This window comes from Nyctereutes procyonoides, unplaced genomic scaffold (genome assembly GCF_905146905.1).
Source record: "Nyctereutes procyonoides isolate TBG_1078 unplaced genomic scaffold, NYPRO_anot_genome, whole genome shotgun sequence".
Taxonomy (NCBI): domain Eukaryota; kingdom Metazoa; phylum Chordata; class Mammalia; order Carnivora; family Canidae; genus Nyctereutes; species Nyctereutes procyonoides.
Genome location: NW_026575051.1, coordinates 19393635 through 19413242, shown reverse-complemented (window position 1 = coordinate 19413242; position 19608 = coordinate 19393635). Strand labels below are relative to the sequence as shown.

General features: G+C 34.2%; 1 protein-coding gene across 1 annotated transcript in view; it reads left to right on the top strand.

Annotated features, from left to right (window-relative positions):
- Positions 1–19608, top strand: part of PKHD1 (PKHD1 ciliary IPT domain containing fibrocystin/polyductin) — a 459739-nt gene that overhangs the window by 301852 nt on the left and 138279 nt on the right. The window contains 2 exon segments of the mRNA XM_055330173.1: positions 10213–10326; positions 12812–12899. Of these exon segments, the coding sequence (XP_055186148.1) occupies positions 10213–10326; positions 12812–12899 (202 nt within the window).

Sequence of the window (19608 nt, the reverse complement as noted above, 5' to 3'; positions counted from 1 at the left end):
TGCTTGAATAGTGTCAGGCACATAGGAAGCCCTTACAGTTGTTTGTTGAACACATAGATTTATACACCTCCACTGGGTGTTATTCTGTAAGTTGGTAAATTGAACACCAATAAAAATTAATTTATAAAAAAAAACAGATTTATACACCTCAAAATTAGAATTTTTTTATTTTATTCAAGATTAGATTTCAATGGAGTGTGTAGGTGTCTAAAATTTGGGGAAGCACCAGCCTTTTAAGGGTGTTAGAAGAAGCTGGGCTCAGGAAGGAGGATGGAAAAGAAACAGCAATGTAGGCTGAAGGAAAATGAAATGATAAGAAAATAATATTTTGAAACACAAGAGGAATTTACAAGAAAGAAAGCATGGCCATTAGTATAAGATACAGCAGAGAGAGCAAAGAAAGTAGGAAAGGAAATTGGCCATCTTATTTTGCTTTTTGTATATTTTTTTTATAATGGCTGTCCAGTATAGTTTTGACACAAAATGGTATTTTGCATGTGGAACAAAGAAAAAATTCAACACATTATTTGAGGGACAGTAACTTTTAATGAGCTCAATACCATTTACCTATTCTTTAACAACTTCATTTTTTTTTGGCTTCAGTATAATCTTAAGTACAATTGAACATATTAAATCTCATGTTTAAAAATGGACAGTAATCCATATTAAGAGTGATGTCATGAAACCTTTATATGCTTTCATGAAATAACTTTCTTTTGGATGATAAAATGTGGGAAATTAGTAAATATTAAGGAGAAAATTATTTCTCTGATATGATGACTGTCCAAAGTTTCATTTATAGATTTGTCTCTGTCTCTGCCCCCTTCCTGCTTTCTTCCCTCCCTTTCTCTTTCATTGAACGCCAGCTCAGGGGCAGCCCAGGTGGCTCAGCAGTTTAGCACCCGCCTTTGGCTCAGGGCCCAATCCTGGAGTTCTGGGATTGAGTCCCACATCAGGCTCCCTGCATGGAGCCTGCTTCTCCCTCTGTCTGTGTCTCTGCCTCTCTCTCTCTCTCTCTCTCTCTCTGTGTGTCTCTCATGAATGAATGAATGAATGAATGAATGAAAAATAAATAAATAAATAAATAAATCTCTTAAAAAAAAGAATGCCAGCTTAGCGCCACAAATTCTTCATGGAATTTGAATACTCAGCAGTAAGCAAGACAGATAAGATTCCTGTTTTAACGAAATTAAGTAAAGTCCAGGTGAGATCTAGGCACCATAGATTAGGTAGTAGTAAAAGCCTTTCTGAAAAGTCATTGCAACCTCAGACCACAGACCTAAGAAAATGCTAGACTTGTAAAGATTTGTACTACAGGTTTCCAGACAGAAGGAAGATCTAATGCAAAAGTGCCAAGGCAGAGCAGGAATGTGCTTTACATTGTTGTAAAGCAGAGTGGCAGCATAGTAGCTGGAGAATACCGAGCAGTAGAAATGAGTTTCATGAAGAAGGCTGGATGTTAAGCAATGTAGTCTTGCTTTCTAAAGTATTAAAGACAAAAATGAGCCCAAATTGTGCTGGAAATCACTATTTTTCATAATCACATGAGAATAACTTTAACAATATAGAAATTAGTTGAAGAACCTCATAAATATGGCCATTTTGGAGACCTATATTATAATTCTAGTTAAGCAACTTCTTCTACAACTTTTGGAAAGTTCTCTCATTTTTAGATTTATTATAGTAGTATCATAGGACTCAGTGATTGTGTGAATCATCTATCTCATTGCTTGGATTAGGAAATTGAGATCCAGAGAGATTACTGATTTGTTCCCAGGTCTCCTAGCTGATAAAGACCAGCACCAGGATTAGAGGCTATTTTAGTTACCTTAAATACTCATACTTGAAGCCAATGCCCAAGGACTATCTTCACTGTGAATACTTCCTGACTCCATTCACTAGGTTTCAGTATGTCTTTTCTTTTTGTTCATTCTATTAGTTCATATTTTCATTATTGCTATCATTGTATTGCTATGAAATGGTATGTTTTCATGAATGCCTTCTATATATTAGATGATAGAATTCCTCAGACATTTTGTAACTGATATCCCTAGTGTAGAGCAGGTTTCTGATACTGTTCTTTGTGACTGATTAGTGTATCCATAAATGAATGGATATTCTAACTCTGTCTTTCAGCTCAATGCCTTTTTCTTATAACATGTTCAGTGTCCCCAGACTTAAATGTCTATCCCAGGGAGAAAGGAATTATGGTATTAATGTGTAAATGACTGCAATGTTTTTCCCCTCTGTATGAAAGGAATAAAACAATGGTGAAACACATTGGAAAAGTTGGTGATATTTTACACATCCAAAGTATTTTCAATTTTTAGTCTGTCTAGGAGAAGAAAACTCATAAAAATGCCCAACTCAAAGCCTGTTTAATAAACATTGATTTGTTGATTGTTTTAAATTGTGTATTCCTTTAACCATGAGTAGCTGTCTGAACTCATCTTTTTCATTGGTATCTCTTCTTAGAGGAGACATCATTCCTATGCATTAAAATGTGTTCTTTGTTATCTTAGATCTAGTGATGTTAAGATGCTATTCATCCAAATGTTCAACTCAGTAGAGAGTGATTTATTTATTTCTTCATTTAGAAAGAAAGAGAGGTTAGGGAGGGGCAGAGAGAGAATCTTAAGGAGACTTCATGCCCAGCGCAGAGCCCAATATGAGGTTCATTCCCATGACTCTGAGATCATGACCTGAGCTGAAATCTAGAGTCAACTCTTAACCAGCTGAGCCATCCAGGTACCCCAGGAGAGAGTGTTTTAATCTCATGGTTCTAAAATTGCAAATGGACACCTCTCTTCTGATACTTTGTTGTTATTTTTTTTTCTCTTCTGATACTTTGTAGGTGGATTTCAGAGAGGGATTACCAGTAATAATTAGTGTCTTTAAACGTTAATAGAACCCTCCTTGATCCCTAGGTAAGCAATGACATGCCCCACACATCAATTTCCCTGAGGACATGACAGTTCATTGTTTCTTTGGCCTGTCACAACCAGGTCACATGACATGCTGCCTAGTTGCTCAGTAATTATGCTAAGAACTGGGTTTTTATCCTAAAACTTGTCACATATTGTTTTGCAGAGCTAGTGATGGGTATTTGTCAGCCCTGTCTCGCATTTGTAGCCAGGAGCCTAAGGTCATCATTAGCACATGACTTTGATTGTCAGGAAATGAAGTACTAGGTGTATGGAAGTTTCTTTCATTGCTTCCATGATTGGGACTTTCTCAATCCTAAAGAAGAAAAATCCATACACAGTTTATTGCCTTCCAAACTGACAGTTCTGTAAGGCTCATTGGATGATTAAGTAATAAAAAGGAGACAAACCAGAGAAAAGTGTAGATTAAAACATATCCTCTGGCCTAAAGCAACAATACTCAGTAGTTAAACTCATTGAGTAGCCAGAGAGAATCTTGTCGTGATGTTTAAAAATACTACATTAAGTTAAAAAAATATGTATACTATTTTGAGTTTAACCATGATTATAAAATAATACTAATGATCACACACTTAATATGTAAATATGACTATAAGTATATATAGATGTCTGCAAAATAGATAATTTATGGATTAGCTAATATAAGTCATCAATCAAGTAATCAGTTTCTGTTTACACTGACAGTTCTCTAATTAAACCACTTGTTAGCTTGTAAAATAAAAAATGACACAAAAGGGATGTTACTTCTAAATACTGTACTTATTTAACTAATAAGGATAAAAGCACAAAAGCTTTGTTCTTTACAGATTCAGGAAACACTGAACTCCATTTCTGGGAATCTCTAAGAAAACTGACAGCCAATGTTTAGCATGTGTCACAAAATGAAATTAAGCACAGGAATATCTTTATTTTCAGATGGATATTAGTTCTCTAACAGATAAACACCACTTTATACTTAAATATATATGTATTTGAAAGCAAAACATTACCACAAGGAAGGATCCTTCTGTTTTGTCAGGCTATCAGTTTCTACTAAATGATAGCATCCTTCCTTTAATGTGTTAATATTTTCTAAGTCGGTGTTTTTCCAACTATATTTTGGATTTTTGAATTTCTGTTACAATAACATAAAATTCCTTAGAAATTTATTATTTTTAAATAATTAAGTAGTGGTTTATAAAATAAATAAAATTACTGTTAAATATTATTTATTTTTGCATGGAAAAATGAATTATTTTAAGCAAACAGGTGACTAAATGAATGAATGAGTAATCTGTTTCCTTGTTTAGAAACCTCTCACCAGAGTGTTTAAGATAAATTTACTTGTATTTTCTGCAGTTCCTTAGGCTTGACATTCAAATGAGTAATCAACTAATGTTTTTATCATTGGAATGTCTAGTTTTTAGCACTTTAGAAACAAAGTTACTAGTTGGGAAGGGCTTGCCTTTTTCTTAATTTCTAGATTTAAATGTTAATTTTAAAATGGTTCATTTCTCCATTGTTACTACTACTATTTTTTTACTATTATTACTACTAAGAGCCAACATTTTAAAAAACATTTAAAGCATTTTATGTTACGTGTAGACACTGTGCCATGTATCATTAACGTGTAGTACATCTTTTAACTCTCAATAAATGTATGCTATTATTGTGCCTACTTTATAGTTGCAGAAACCCTGGCTTACAGAAGTGAATTAACAATTTATAAAGTTTTAAGGGTTTTTATACATTTTGTAAGTATGTGAATGGATAAATCATGTATTAACTTTATTTTAATATTCTGTCAATTGTTGAACAAAATTACAGGTCTCATCAATGATAAAAATTTGTCAGCCTGAACAAAATCACTCTCAAAGGGATTGCAAATTATCATTACATTGTGCCTACTACTGACTGTTATGACCAATCATTATTTCATTGTACTGAAGACCCTCTTTCCTATGTTTTGTTTGTTTGTTTGTTTGTTTGTTTGTTTTCACCCAGGTTTGTATCTATTGGAGAGGAATGTTTTAGTAATGGGTGGGTCAAATGGACACTAGGAATTAAAATCTAATTCATAATAAAATCTGCTTCACAATTTAATTGGTTTAGCACTGTTTGTCAGTTTGGGTCTGATAGTAAGAACATTCTAGAGGCTCTACTCTGAAGAAAATAACTATAGCAAGACAGAGAAAAATAGTTATGCTCCAGTTAGAAGCTCAATTTCTAAAGTCATCACCATATAACCTACTTCAGAGGACAAAAGAAAATGTGCAACACTGATTTTGGGGGGTAATTCCATAGTGTGATCACAATATTTCATGGAATTTTAAGGTTTATTTGCTAAGATATACAAATTATTTAGAAATACAATTTGTTGCTTTGGATTCAATGAAAAAGACCTGAAAAGAAGATATGTCTAAAATGTTAGTATATATTAAATATATGTAGTTTTTGTGTATCAATTATATCTCAAGTCGAAAAATATTAATGGTATGGAGGAACAGTAAAACAAATATAATTTTGGCCAGTTTCCATTCTTTTGATCAACAAATACTTATTTGTGAGTGTCCCTGAAACATAATAATCAGTTAATAAAATTTTAGTTATTGTAAAATATGCATATATAGGAAAGTATATGAAATAAAAAATACACAACTAAATTAAACATAAGTCCATTCTAGCAAATATGTAGAAGGATCTCATTATTGTTTAATTTGCATTTCTCTCATTTCTAACATGATTGAGCAATTTAAACATTTTTATTGTCTATTTGCTATCTTGTTTTGTGAAGTAGATGTTCTCTTGCCCTTTTTAAAATAATGAATTATCTGTTTTATATTGATTTACTGAAGTCATTTATATATTGCAGAATATACCTTTTGTTGGTTATATTACTGCAAATGTCTTTGCCCATTCTGTGGCTTGCTTCTTCACTCTCTTAATGGTATCTCTAGATAATTGGAAAATCTTTATTTCAATATAGATCATTTTATAAACCTTTCTCAATATGAATTGTATACTTTTTAAAAAATATATTTTATTTATTTATTCATGAGAGACACATAAAGAGAGGCAGAGACATAGGCATAGGGAGAAGCAGGCTCCCTGCGGGGAACCTGATATGGGACTCAGTTCCAGGACCTTAGGATCATGCCCTAAGCAGATGCTCAACCACTGAGCCACCCAGGTGCCCCTGAATTGTATACTTTGATTGAACTGTGGTCAGCAAGCACATACTATAGATTCTGGTCCTTTTAAATTTGTTAAGGTTGCTTTATAGTCACCATATGATCAATATTTGTGACTCTCTTGTGCATGTCAGCAAAATGATACGTATTCTTTGTGGGTTCAGTTTTTCATCTATGACTATCATGTTAGATTTCCCCATTGCATTATTCAAAACTGCTATGTGCTTTCTGCTTTTTGTTTGTTCTGTGAGTTGTTATGTTTCATTTTCCACTGCTATTACTATAGATATACCTATTTTCCTTGTAATTCTGTCAACTTTTGCTTCCTTTACTCTGCAGCTATGATGCTAGGCACATAGATACTTAAGATTATTCCAACATTCGTGAACTGGGTATTTTCTACTCTGGAGTATTCCTCGTTATTTCTCATTGTTTGCTGCAAGCAAGAAGATTGGTTAAAATGACCTATTTCACCATCTCTGTGATAATATATAAATGAACTCTATTGGCAGTACATGGGCTTTTCTCTCTATTAGCTCACTGTGAAGAGAAGGAGGCTGTCAGGGAGCAGGCACTTAGGGCATAGTTTGGAAGTACTGAGATAAGCCATGGTATGCTGTGACAGCCCAGGGGGGCCTCTTAGCCCAATCTTGGCTAACAAGGAAGGATCCCAAAAAGGTGGCATCAGAGATGGCTTTGGGCTGGTTTAGGGACTTAGGTGACAGCTTTTGAGCATGTCAAGGAAACTGGGGAAAAGGGATAGGATCTAAATGGACAAAGTTGTTTTCAATCGTTTATCTCAAAATCTGCTCAATTGTATGCTACCATAAATAGATAACACGGCAGTGAAGGACCTGGAGCATTCATCCTTGTCCATATTCCATACTACTTCATTAGGACAAGCTCCTTGGGGGAGAATTACTGCAGCAAGGGGTGTGGGCATTGTTATGCACAAAAGAGGGCTTCTAATTCAAAGTCAGAGAAGGCTGTTAGAAATAAATTACAGTGGAGCTGAGCCTTGAGGGATGATTAGGAGTTAGACAGGACAATGGTAGGGATGCTAAAGCCTGGGACTCTCATGTGCACAGAAGAGAGAGCGTGGAGAGAATGGTAAGTAGTTCAGTGTGTGTTGGCTTAGTTACAAGGTGTGGGGAGTCATGTTAAGAGAGTGGGCTTAAGTGTAAACTAGGTTTATACTTGATTCCATCAAAGAGCTTTAGTTAATAAAATAATATAAGGTTCTTTTCCCTTTTTCTTACCTTTGAAGTTCATGGAATCCATTTGTACCGTATTCCTCAAATCATTATAACAGTTATCTTTTGTATACCAGAACTTATTTTCTTCCATCTCCCCAGGTGATTTTAGCATCTGGAACACATTCTGTTTCCCCTCCATTCCCCGCCATCACACTAAGTAATGGCAACCTCCCTTTACTTCTTTCCTGATCCCCTCTGTCCACATGTCTGAGGATGGTACCTATTATGTCTAAGCCGAGGCTCACCCACTTACGAGCTGTGTAATTCCTGACAAGTTACCCTCACGAGAACCTTAGCAATCATCCACCAGAGGGTTGGAAGAACTCAATGAAATCATGAATGCAAAAACACTTGGCATGTCTGCAGCACAGCAACAATGATTTTCCCTCCGTGATGGGTATAAATTTGTCCAGGTTGAAAAATGCCTTTTGCTACGCTTGAGAGCAGCTTGAAGCAACATGAAAAAGGGAAACCCAAAAAGGCACTGCATTATCTTGAGAAGTTTCTCTCAGAGGTGGCTACTGCCATTTAGGAATAAACCCAAGCTAGTGAGAGCCCTCACCTTTCTTTTTGCTAGATTTGAGAATAAGAGAGGAGCCTCTTCTTTAGGGCTTCCTATTCACCAGCTTTTACAAATTCAAGAGGCACTGCATTTTAATGTTAAAATAGCATAATCCCCCCCCCCCCTTAGGTCATTCTTGTCTTCTTTCTTCCCAGTCCCAATCCTCTATCATTCCTTCCCCCACATCACAAGAAAAAACAAAAAAATTCAAACTCTGGTCATTTCAGATACCAATATATAACGGCAGAGACTAATTTTGCCCAGACTTTCTGTGAACGCTTACATGTGCTGCGTTTGGGGGTTGCATAATTGATTTAATCTCTGATTTTAGAGGAACGCTGAACTCTCTTTGTGGGACTCTGCATACATTTCTCTAGGGCAAAAACTGTCCTACTTTTTTCTCTCTGGTATCTGTTTAGTACTAGGCCGTTCTTCCCCCCAAGAATCTAAACTACCCTCCGTGAAATAAATGAAATCACAGTTGGAAAACGGCTTACTGGACAGACTTAAAACTGCCAGATAAGAGCTACACCGCACACATTTTTCTTAACATTCTCCTCCTCCCCTGCTTTCCTTCTTTCTGCTCTAGCACATCTTTGTTTGGGCCGAGAGGATGCATTAGTCACTCAACTGAGGATTGGCCTTGCCTACATGGAGCAGCAGCAAACTTCAGCAATTCACTGGGAATACATAGGCTGTTGGTGCTAATCCTTGCCCACTGACCTGCAGTGTGGCTCCAGGCAGATTTCCTTCCCTTTCTGAAGCTTCCTTTCAACAGGGCCTCATGGACTAATGGCTGTGAAAGCTAGACTATAAAGATGTAGCAAGCTGCAAACTCACTCACATTGGAACCTTCTGGCTGACCAGGTACTATATGGAATGCCGACCGAGGAGGATGATTTTGTGCCCCCTGAAAGACCACTTAAGCAAAATAAAAGCAGTTTTTTTACCAGTTACTTCATACTTCATTTGGCAACTTCAGTTTGGGTTATGTTTTCAGGAATTTTGGAACTAGAAAGTCTCATTTGCTAACAGATGTTCTTTGTCAACTTGTCTGATCCAGAGTATAGTTTGGAGATGACCTTCACACTAGTTGCTTCTCGAGAAACGAAGTCTTTGTAGTACTTTCTGTATCTTATGATGTGTGTTCTGCAGAAAATACCCTTTGTTAGGTTGATGTGAACACTATTCTGGCAAAATTCCCTGAACAATTCTCATGCTGTAAAAGTGACTGAACTCGGGGCACCTGTGTGGCTCAGCAGTTGAATGTCTGCCTTTGGCTCAGGTGGTGATCCCGGGTCCTGGGCTTGAGTTCCTTGTGCCTATGTTTCTGCCTCTCTCACTGTATCTCTCATGAATAAATGGATTTTTTTTTTTTAAGTGACCAAACTCCTCTGTTTGCATCAATAGAATGAAGTCAAAAGTCAAAAGTAATGCTGACCTTTGTAGGCTGAACGGATTGTCTCCTTATGCTGCTAAAAGCATTTAGGCGTAGCAAAGAACCTAGTACTAGTTTAGTAAATCACTTGGCATAAATTATTCAAATTCATCAGTGTTAATATCAGACTCTTATTTACTAGTTGGAGAAATTTGGACAAGTCCCTTGACTTCTAAGCCTTGTCATGTCTGGGTATTTAAAACTGAAATAGAGTCATACTTGCTTCTCAGGTTTGCTGTGAGGATTAAATGGAAAAATGCATGTAAATTTTAGCAATTTAGACATCCAGCTTCAGACAGTGTATCAGCCAGGTTTTGCTATAATAATGTGTAACAAATACCTCCCAGATCTCAATGGCTTACAACCACAAATATTTATGCTAGCATCAGTTCCAGTTTATGCATTCTATTCAAGTGTGCTACTGAGGACTCTTCATTCAGGCACTAGATGTTAAGGAATTCTCTTTTCATGATGAGGAGCATAACTGCAAATGATCTGGTAAAAACTGGTGAAGTATTTGAAAGCATCAACTCAGCTTCTACCTAAATTCATTGGCCAAAACAAATCACACGCCAGGCTAAATTTTAGTAAGTCAGGAAAGTATACCCTTCCCTAATGGAGAAAGAACAGTGAATATTTGCTAGTCATACAGTCTACCTCTGAGAAGTTTTCTGCATCCCATTTTCCCCCCTTTTCTTATTTCATCTATGTGATCATTGGCCCTTTTCCGTATAGCTTACGTGATAGCATCTACTTTGCATTCCCAAAATTACATCACAATTTCCTTCTCTCTCTTTTAATTTCAAATTAACTTAAATGATATACTTTTCTTTGTAAACAGGTACTCTGGAAAATCCCTTAGAGAAAGAACAAAAGCTTCTGATTCTCCTTAGAGCCTCAGAGGGAATTTTCTGTGACCGTTTGAATGGAATTCATATTGATCCAGGAACAATTGGTAAGAATATAATATAGTTTTTTATTAAAAATGAAATGAAATATGTGTGTTTCTGATGTAGAAGTACCATTCATAGAACATCTACTAAATTCCAGGCACTCTTCTAGATAATTTATATTTATTATTTCACTTACCCGGTCTTTTGTAACAGTGTTCATTTTACCGTTGTCAAAAATAAGACTCAGAGATGATGAACAAGATGCAGAAAGCCACATATCTTTTAGTGTCAGAGCTTAGATTTGTATCCAGATTGGTCAGACACCGAAGCCTAGACTAAAGAGTCTGTTATCAACTGTAAATACTATGTGGTCGTTGATATATCTTTCAACTGATAGATCTATAGATTGCTTAGAAACATTCGCTGTTGACAGTTTCTTCATTTGATACTGCCATATCACCAAATCCTGTTTTAAAACTGACTAGTAAGTGTTAAAAAAAAAATAAAAATAAAAAATAAAACTGACTAGTAAGAGCACAGAAACTGGGACTGGGTTTGCATGACAGGGATGTGAGAGCCGCTCTAACTCCATTCTTAGGGATAGGTAGAAGAGGCTATTTATTCTTGCATATTCTCACTTTCTTTCTATGGCATTACTAATTTTCTAAGATCTCAGCAACTCAGCAAAATGGAAGCAATCCTATTAGGACAGTGTGAAGTTTGATAGCCTAGTTTCATAATGTATGGCTATTTCCAGAAAGTACTATACTTTGGCGGGGCTTTATTGTTTCTGAAGGATTTTCCATACATGCTTTTATTTTTTAAAGAATATGAGATTTTTGCTTTTTTCAAGTTGGCAAACTAAATGGCTGATAAGAACATTCAATTTATTTTTTTGTGGTGTCCACTGTGTTCTACACAGCACCACATCCGATTAAACTTTAAGAGCATACAAGGATGCTTGTCTTAATCTTTGACTCCAGCCATATGACTAAGCTAATGTTTTTGAAATTCTCTCCAATATTAAATTGAATAAGGAATGATATATTTATTTCATCGGATGTTTAAAATTTTGTGACATCGTAAGTAAATGACAGATGTTAATTTAAATATTATGATTTTGAAACAACTAAGAAATGGTTTTATTTTACAGTAAATCTTTGATGATTGGAAATGATCAAGAAATCTACTTGTCTGGCCAATCTAATTTTCTGCACAACTCAAATTTAAGGAAATTACATCTTTGCTAAAATCTTTAGTTGAAAATTTCTCTAAATTCCTGCACATTCCTTCCTTTCCTAGTTTACTTACCCATAGTAAAGAAGCTAGAATTTTTTTAAGATGGTGATGATGATACCACATGAAAAAAATATATAGTCATATTTGTATGACTATTATTATGAAAGATTATTCCAAGACATGTCCTGAAAGTGAGAATACTTCTTACATTTCCATTAATCCTAATTTTAGTGTTATGACTTTTTTTTCTGAATTAGAGTATGGAAAAAATATAAATAATGACATAAACAGTGGTTAGGTTCTAATTGATTGAGATTTTTGTTGTTGTTGTTGTTCACATTGGATTAAAACCCAAGGCATAGTATTTGTACTTTATAGCTAGTGTTTGGTTCTTTCATTCATATGTTTTCTGCTAAAAATTGTGAAATCTTTAGATTTCAAGATTGGTGATTTGCAAAATATGCTATGTACCAATCCAGGAGTATGTGGACAATCTGGGTTAAGGAAGAAAATATTTTGAACTTCTAATTCAAACATATGTGAATATATTCATATATCTGTATGTTTTTCTAAAAATAAATAAATACACATGCGTTAGGGGTGCATGATCATAATTTTGTTATGGCTTGGGTTCATGCTCAAAACATTTGAGACCACTGGAATATGAGGAATTGTGCTACATGTGATTTTAAATGGCAATAAAACATGTAAGAGGAAAGACCTGAAGGAATAAAACTGGACTGCATCAAGCATGTCCCTGGTACGCCTTTAATTTATGAGTCTGAAATAAATTATATTTTGAAACAAAGGAGCTAGAGATCTATCCTTTGATATCTATAATACAAAAATATATGAAGTCCAACCACTGAAAACAAAGCTAATAGCACCAAATCTGTTTCCTCAGGGTATAAAATTACCCTTGCCTTTTGGAAAATGAAGCCTATAACATAAAATATCAAAACCATTTAACTTTGAACAGAATTGCAAATGACTTAAGTCACTTAATGGTAGAACTTAACTAGTTAGCCATTTAGAGTGGTCCATTTCCCAACTTTCAGATTACTAGATGTGGTGTAGCATTTGTTTCTCTATAGCTTTTGAGAGAATGAGAGTGAGTTCCATAGCCATGTGAGATATATACGATTTTCTGAATATAGAGAACTTAAATATTCTTTGATACGGTGGACATCTTCATATATAGTTTTCATATCACATACCTTGCACAATAAGCTCTCTAGTGGGTTTTCCTTAGGTGGCCTTAATTCCTCTGAAACTTTCTTATTCAACTGTTGGTCCTTTTCATTTCAGGGGTATATGGGAAAGTCCAACTTCACGGTGCTTGTCCTAAAAAATCTTGGACCCGTCTTGCAGCTGACATCGCCTCGGGCAATGAGAGGTAAGAAATGAGAGTAAATTGGGGATGTATTTGCTTGTTTGTTTTACTGATGTCTCAGGTTTTATTATAACAAAAAAATCAAATATTAGATTAAGACTCAAAACTCAAGGATGAACAAATGGTAAAATAAGGGACTAGACGGGATTTAAAAAAAAACCTCTGTAACAGATAATATAAGAACAAAACTGAAACCAAGAACACAGGAGTCTATAGTTTATTTAAGGAGTAAAGTTTACGTAATACATTTTTACTCCTATCAATAAGTCTTTAAAAATATGAATTCTATGACATAACAGATGAAATGTAAAGTGACATCCTAATAGTCTGAGTTGAGATGATGGCTGACTAAGAGATAGAAATAAAATAAAAATGAGATAAAGTATGAGAATCTTATAGAATTTAAAATGCAATAACAGAATTTTAAAATGCATTGGAGGTAGGAAAGAATGAAATTGCCCCTGCCTCAAAGTGAATAGGCACCATTAAGAGTGAACTGATGGGATCTACCTGCTTGTGGAAGAGAAGATCAGGAGATAAAAATCATAGAAGAGATGGCATTAGAAATAGAGAACAGAAAATGCAAAGTACATATAGGTAATTGCTCTTTTTAAATAAGCGCCCACAGTAATTACAACAGAAAGTATAATGAAAATTCTACCTAAAATACACATAGCAAACCTGAGAGTACTTATATTTAATTTGAAGAGATGAATGTCAAAAATAATGATTGATACATAGCCTCACAGTACAAGAAAAAGTGGTGAGCAAAATAAAAGAAAAACAGGGATCCCTGGGTGGCGCAGCAGTTTGGCGCCTGCCTTTGACCCGGGGCGTGATCCTGGAGACCTGGGATCGAATCCCACATCGGGTTCCCGGTGCATGGAGCCTGCTTTTCCCTCTGCCTGTGTCTCTGCCTCTCTCTCTCTCTCTGTGTGTGTGACTATCATAAATAAATTTAAAAAAATAAAAAAAAATAAAAGAAAAACAGAAAGGAACATAAAGCCCGTTAACCTTAGAATTCTCTACACCATTAAATATAGGAAAATAGTGGTGTAAAATATATACACATTTAGGGAAAAAATATATACATGTTTACAGATTTCTAATCAAAGAATTAGACACCCTGCTAAGATTACTGTTTGCACGTGAAAACAATACAAAACAAAACAAATGTATATCTTTTGCTTTGTAAGAACTGAAAAAAATGTTAAAAAAAGTATTTTAATAAAAAGATTAAACTGATTTAAAATGCATGAATAAAAATAAAATTCAGGAATCTGTAAAGGTACATAAAGTGTCTATTTTAAAGGTAAGCATTGGAATAAGTTAAATATAATACCATAAATATGGCTGTTAAAATAAGACAAAGTCTAGTTATTCTCATAAAATAAACTACATAAAATTTGAAAGGTTAATGTATTAGTCAGGATTCTGTTGTGTGTTGTATATATGTAAAATATATAATATATATGGTAGTATATAAAGAGATGTATTTCAAGGAATTGGCTTACATTCTTATGAGGGCTGGTAGGTTGAAAATTTGTAGGGCAGGTTGGTAGGCTGCAAAGTCTTGAACCTTGTCTGGAGGCAGAATTTCTTCTTTTTCAGGGAAACTTCAATTTTGCTTTTAAGGCCTTCCAGCTGATTGTGAGGCCACCCACATCATTGAGGGTTACTTAAGGTCAATTCATTGTAGATGTTAACCACATTTACAGAACACCTTCGAACAAGCACCTACATTAGTGTACAGATTAGATAGAATTACTGGGTACTACAGCAGAGCCGACTTGACACATAAACTAACCATCACAGGTCGTAATTCTCAGATAAAATGCTGGGTTTACAACCTGGGACTATGGCCATAGGAATTTGACAATGGGACGTGATGCCATATGAAGTAAATATGAGTCAATTTGTTTTAGCAGAATTTAAAACAGGATATATACCTTCCAAATCACCAGAGAGAAAAAAATAATGAAAGAAACCACACACAAAAAAAAAAGTAAAAGAGAAGAAAATTAAATAGTAAGAGAATTAAAGCAAAAAAAAAAAGGCATAGAAAGACAACAGAAGTTAAGAAAGTAAGACTAAATTTTCCAGTTATAAAAAGAAAATATGATTGTTAAAAATGACCCCACAGGGCAGCCTGGGTGCTGTGATCCTGGAGACCCGGGGTTGAGTCCCATGTTGGCCTCCCTGCATGGAACCTGCTTCTCCCTCTGCCTGTGTCTCTGCCTCTCTCTCTCTCTCTGTGTCTTTCATGAGTAAATAAATAAAATCTTAAAAAAAAAAAAGCTGGGTAATAAATCAACATGTAATCACAACTTTTTTTAATAGAGAAAAATAAAACCAATATAGAAAAAAAATAATTAAATATCAGATAAAATGAGTCATTGAAATAAAAACAAAGGACTCAATTATAAGAAAAGAAAACATTAAGTGAAAAAAATAAAAACATTTTATATTAATAAAAACTTAATCTCCAGAGAGACCTTAATAGTCAGGAAAGTTTTATACTAGATAACATAATATAGAAATATATAAAGTAAATCTCAAAAAATAATGAAGAAATTGACAAAAACAAAAATGATACTGAAAGTTTCTTTCAGTTTTTTCTTTTCCTTTCTCTCTCTCTCTCTCTCTCTTTTTTTTTTTTTGAAAGAGAGAGAGAGAGAAAGCCATGAGTGGGAGAAGGGGAAGAGGTAGAGGGAGAAGGAGAGAGTATCCTAAGGAAGCTCCACATTCAGTGCAGAGACAAGGGGCTCGATCCCAGGACCCCAATATCATGATCTGAGCCAAAATCAAGAGTTGAATGCTCAACCATTTGAGCCTCCCAGGCACCCCCCCTTTCCATTTTAACCTTTAATTTCGATTAAAAATCATAAAGAAAACATGACAAAGTCTGAATAATATAATAAAGGCAATTTGATTTGTAAATACAAAGAATATAGATATAATTTACCCCAGAATATATATATAGTTAAAGCCTTAACAAATTTAGTAAACAGAAATGATGTAGAATATAATCACAATAAAAAATGTTATCTTGACCAACATATTAATCTCTTGCAAGATTAAAGAGCAGAAAAGAAAAAATAAACCTTTTCCTAAATAATTTTTGTATCAAAGAGGAGATGAAAACTCCCTCAGTAGAATGCTAGCAAAATAGCAATAATGACGGTATTGGATGAGACATAGCCAATATGTCATCACATTAAATGCTTTTATTGCTGAAAAACAAAATACAAAAATAAACAAAGATTTTTATCTTGTATAATCTGTTCCATAGCATAAGAAAATATGTGAAGTTTTTCAATTCATTTTAGGAAGCAAGCATAAAATAATTTTTAATTATTTATTATTTTATTTATTTTCATAAAATGATTTTTAAAGCAGTTACTAGAGATAATTCAAATAAAGAATACTAGGGTAACACCTAAGGATAAATTAAATGCAAAAATTCTAAATAAAACAGCAACAAATGAAATCCAGTATGTTATTAGGAAAAAAATCATGGTTGGGCATGATTTATTCAACTAAAGAAGGATGGTTTAAAATGAAATAATTCCTTAATATAATTTATCTAAGCAATACATATAAAGACTTAGAACATGATTAATTTGGTATAAAACAGAAACACATTTAATAAAATTCAGCTTGCATTCTTAGAATAAACAATAAATTAAGACTACTAAAATATTCCTTTATTTCATTTTTTAAAGGATATTCCTTTAAATCAATGTTTCTTTTTTTAATTTCATTTTTATTTATTTATCATGAGAGACACAGAGAGAGAGGCAGAGACGCAGAGGGAGAAGTAGGCTCCACGCAGGGAGCTCGATTTGGGACTCAATCCCGGGACCCCAGAATCACGCCTGGGCTGAAGGCAGGTGCTAAACTGCTGAGCCACCCGGGATCCCTAAATCAATGTTTCTTAATAGAGTGGTTTAGCCATTAGTTGAGGATCACTGCTTTAAATAATAATACAAAATAAATAATTAAAAATCCCTCTCAAACAAGCAACTTTCTATTTTATGGAAAACCTGACATTAAAAATTATTGTGTATTACAACAATCATTAAATATTATTATTAAAGTTTTAGCCAATGTATTGAGTCAAGAAAAAAAATGCATCAGTTACTACTATTAAAAGGAATCCAAATTGTCAGATTTTTGTAAACTATATTTATTTTTCCCTTGAACCCTAGAGAATAATCTGAAAAACTACCATTGCATTCAGTAAGTGCATAAATTAATAGTTTTTAAATATTTCAATGTAAAATCCTATTTAAATATCAATTTAAAATATCTAAAAATAAACTTAAGGAAAATTACAGGAACAACAGAAACAAGACTACAAAACAGTAGTAAAAGGCATAAAAGGAGATTAGAATAAATGGTGATGCATATCATCAATGCAAAGGCTCAAAATTTTAAATATATGAAGTATTTTTAAAAGATTTTATTTGTTTATTTGAGAGAGAGCAAGAAAGCACAAGCAGGGAGAGCAACAGAGGGAGAGAAGCAAGCTCCCCACTGAGCAGGGAGCCCGACATGGGGTTTAATCCCAGGACCCTAAGATCACAACCTGAGCCAAAGGCAGATACTTAACTGACTGGGCTGCCCAAGAGGCCTAAAGATATTAAATCTAATGAAGCTTTAACAACGAGTCAAATATATGCATTTGAAATCTGGTTCACTATTTCTAAGTCTTTTGGAACAATAAACACTTGAAGATAGCCAACATTACCAGTAACTTCTTGAAAAATATATACCTTGTGTATATGTTGGGGCACATGGGTGGTGCAGTTGGTACTTGACTTTTGTTTTCAGGTCAGATCATGGTCCCAAGGTCCTGGAATTAAGTGCTGCTTTGGCTTCATGCTCAGTGTGGACTCTCTCCCAAATAAACAAATAAATTATATATATATATATATATAATCACAGCTTAAATTGAATAATTATCTTATTGCTATTGGCACCAAAACAGAAAAGAATGCCTAGCAATAGACTCAGGTATGTATTATTACTTAGAATTTGAATAACTTAGCATTTCAATTTAGTTGCAGACTTGTGCTGGAGTAATTGGTAAACACTTTGGAAAACTATAAAATTAGATTCTCAAATTATGCTTCACTCTGAAAAAGTTATAGCTAGATTTAAAAAAAATGTAAAAAAAATATCCAAAACCGTAAAATTATTTGAAGAACACTTAAGTAAATATTATATAATATTAAATTAGGAAAGACCTCTCATTATAAGAAATGCAACTATAGCAGCAAGAAGTCATAGATTTGACAACATAAAAAAAATCAATATTTAAAAAAATCAGTATTTTTGCAGTCAATTACAAAATGCAAAGGCAGATAATAAACTAGAAATATTTGCAATTTATAATAGTACAGATGGAGGGCTAATATTTTTATATGTAAAGAATGCTTAGGAATAAAAAAAAAGATGAACATGCTAGAAGAATAATCATTAAAAAGTTTGAATACAGGAGCCACAATAGAAGACATACATCTGATTAATAAACTTATGAAAAAATGTTCTTCTCTACTAGAGTTGAAACAAATGTTAATTAAAACAAAATTGAGCACTATTTAAAAATATTTAATTATCAAAGGGCAAGATGATTGAATTCCATGTTGACAAAGGGGAAGAGATATGAGCATTCAAGATAATATTACGTATTAGCCTAGTTTTGTAAATAAAGTAAAATAACATTTATGTATGCATATATGTGGATAGAGGATGTCTGGAAGGACATACACCACAGCAAGGATCCCTGTAGGAGAGATGATAGCTGGCTACTGCTTTGGTGTGATTTTTCTCTCTGTACATAATTTCTTCATAGAGTAGTTATTGCCTTTGCACATTGTTATTGTTTTTTAATACAATTTTTGTATACTCTTACCCTACATCAAACACTGAGTTATGGGGCCTGGAAATACAATAATAAGTAAAAATTGATATGGTCTCTGTACCTAGACATTAATGAAATAAATATAAAGTAAATGTAAAATTACTTATGTGACAAATGCAATGAAGGAAGGCTTTATAGGATTCTGAAAACATGAATATGAGATCTTGAGGCAGTAATGGAGGTTAGAGAAGGCTTCCCTGCAGAGTGATTTCAGAGGTGAGAACTAAAAATTTGTGGGCTTTAATTAGGCAAAGTGGGATGGGGTATGTATGGAAAGAGCACTCCAGCAAAAGCAAACAGCATTCAATCATTCAACAAATATCTGATGGGTGTGGCTGTAAGCACTGGAGATGTAGAAGTAGATTTGAAGAGATCACTGTCCTCTGAGACTTTATATCTTCATGGAGAAAGGGACAATAAAGAAGCTAATACAGAAATATAAACAACATACTTGCATATTATAAAATGCACTAGTAAGGAAATATACAGGATGGTATGATTGAAAACAGTTGGGTAGGGTACAGGGTACCCTTTTAGACTGAAGGGAAGACCTCTTTGGGGAAGAAAAATTTGAGCTGAGCTCCTGCTGTCTAATGAGAATGGACTAGAGAGCTCACTGAAGGAGGGCCATCTAGCATTGTCTCTGAAGTGGCCTTTGGGGAGTGGGAGACAGAGAGCAGGTTACTATAGTTGGACCAGAATAAGCAAAGGGGAGAATGGTTATTATATAGTAGATGCCACGTCACATGGTACCTAGTTTAGGTGTGAGAGTTCAGAGGGAAA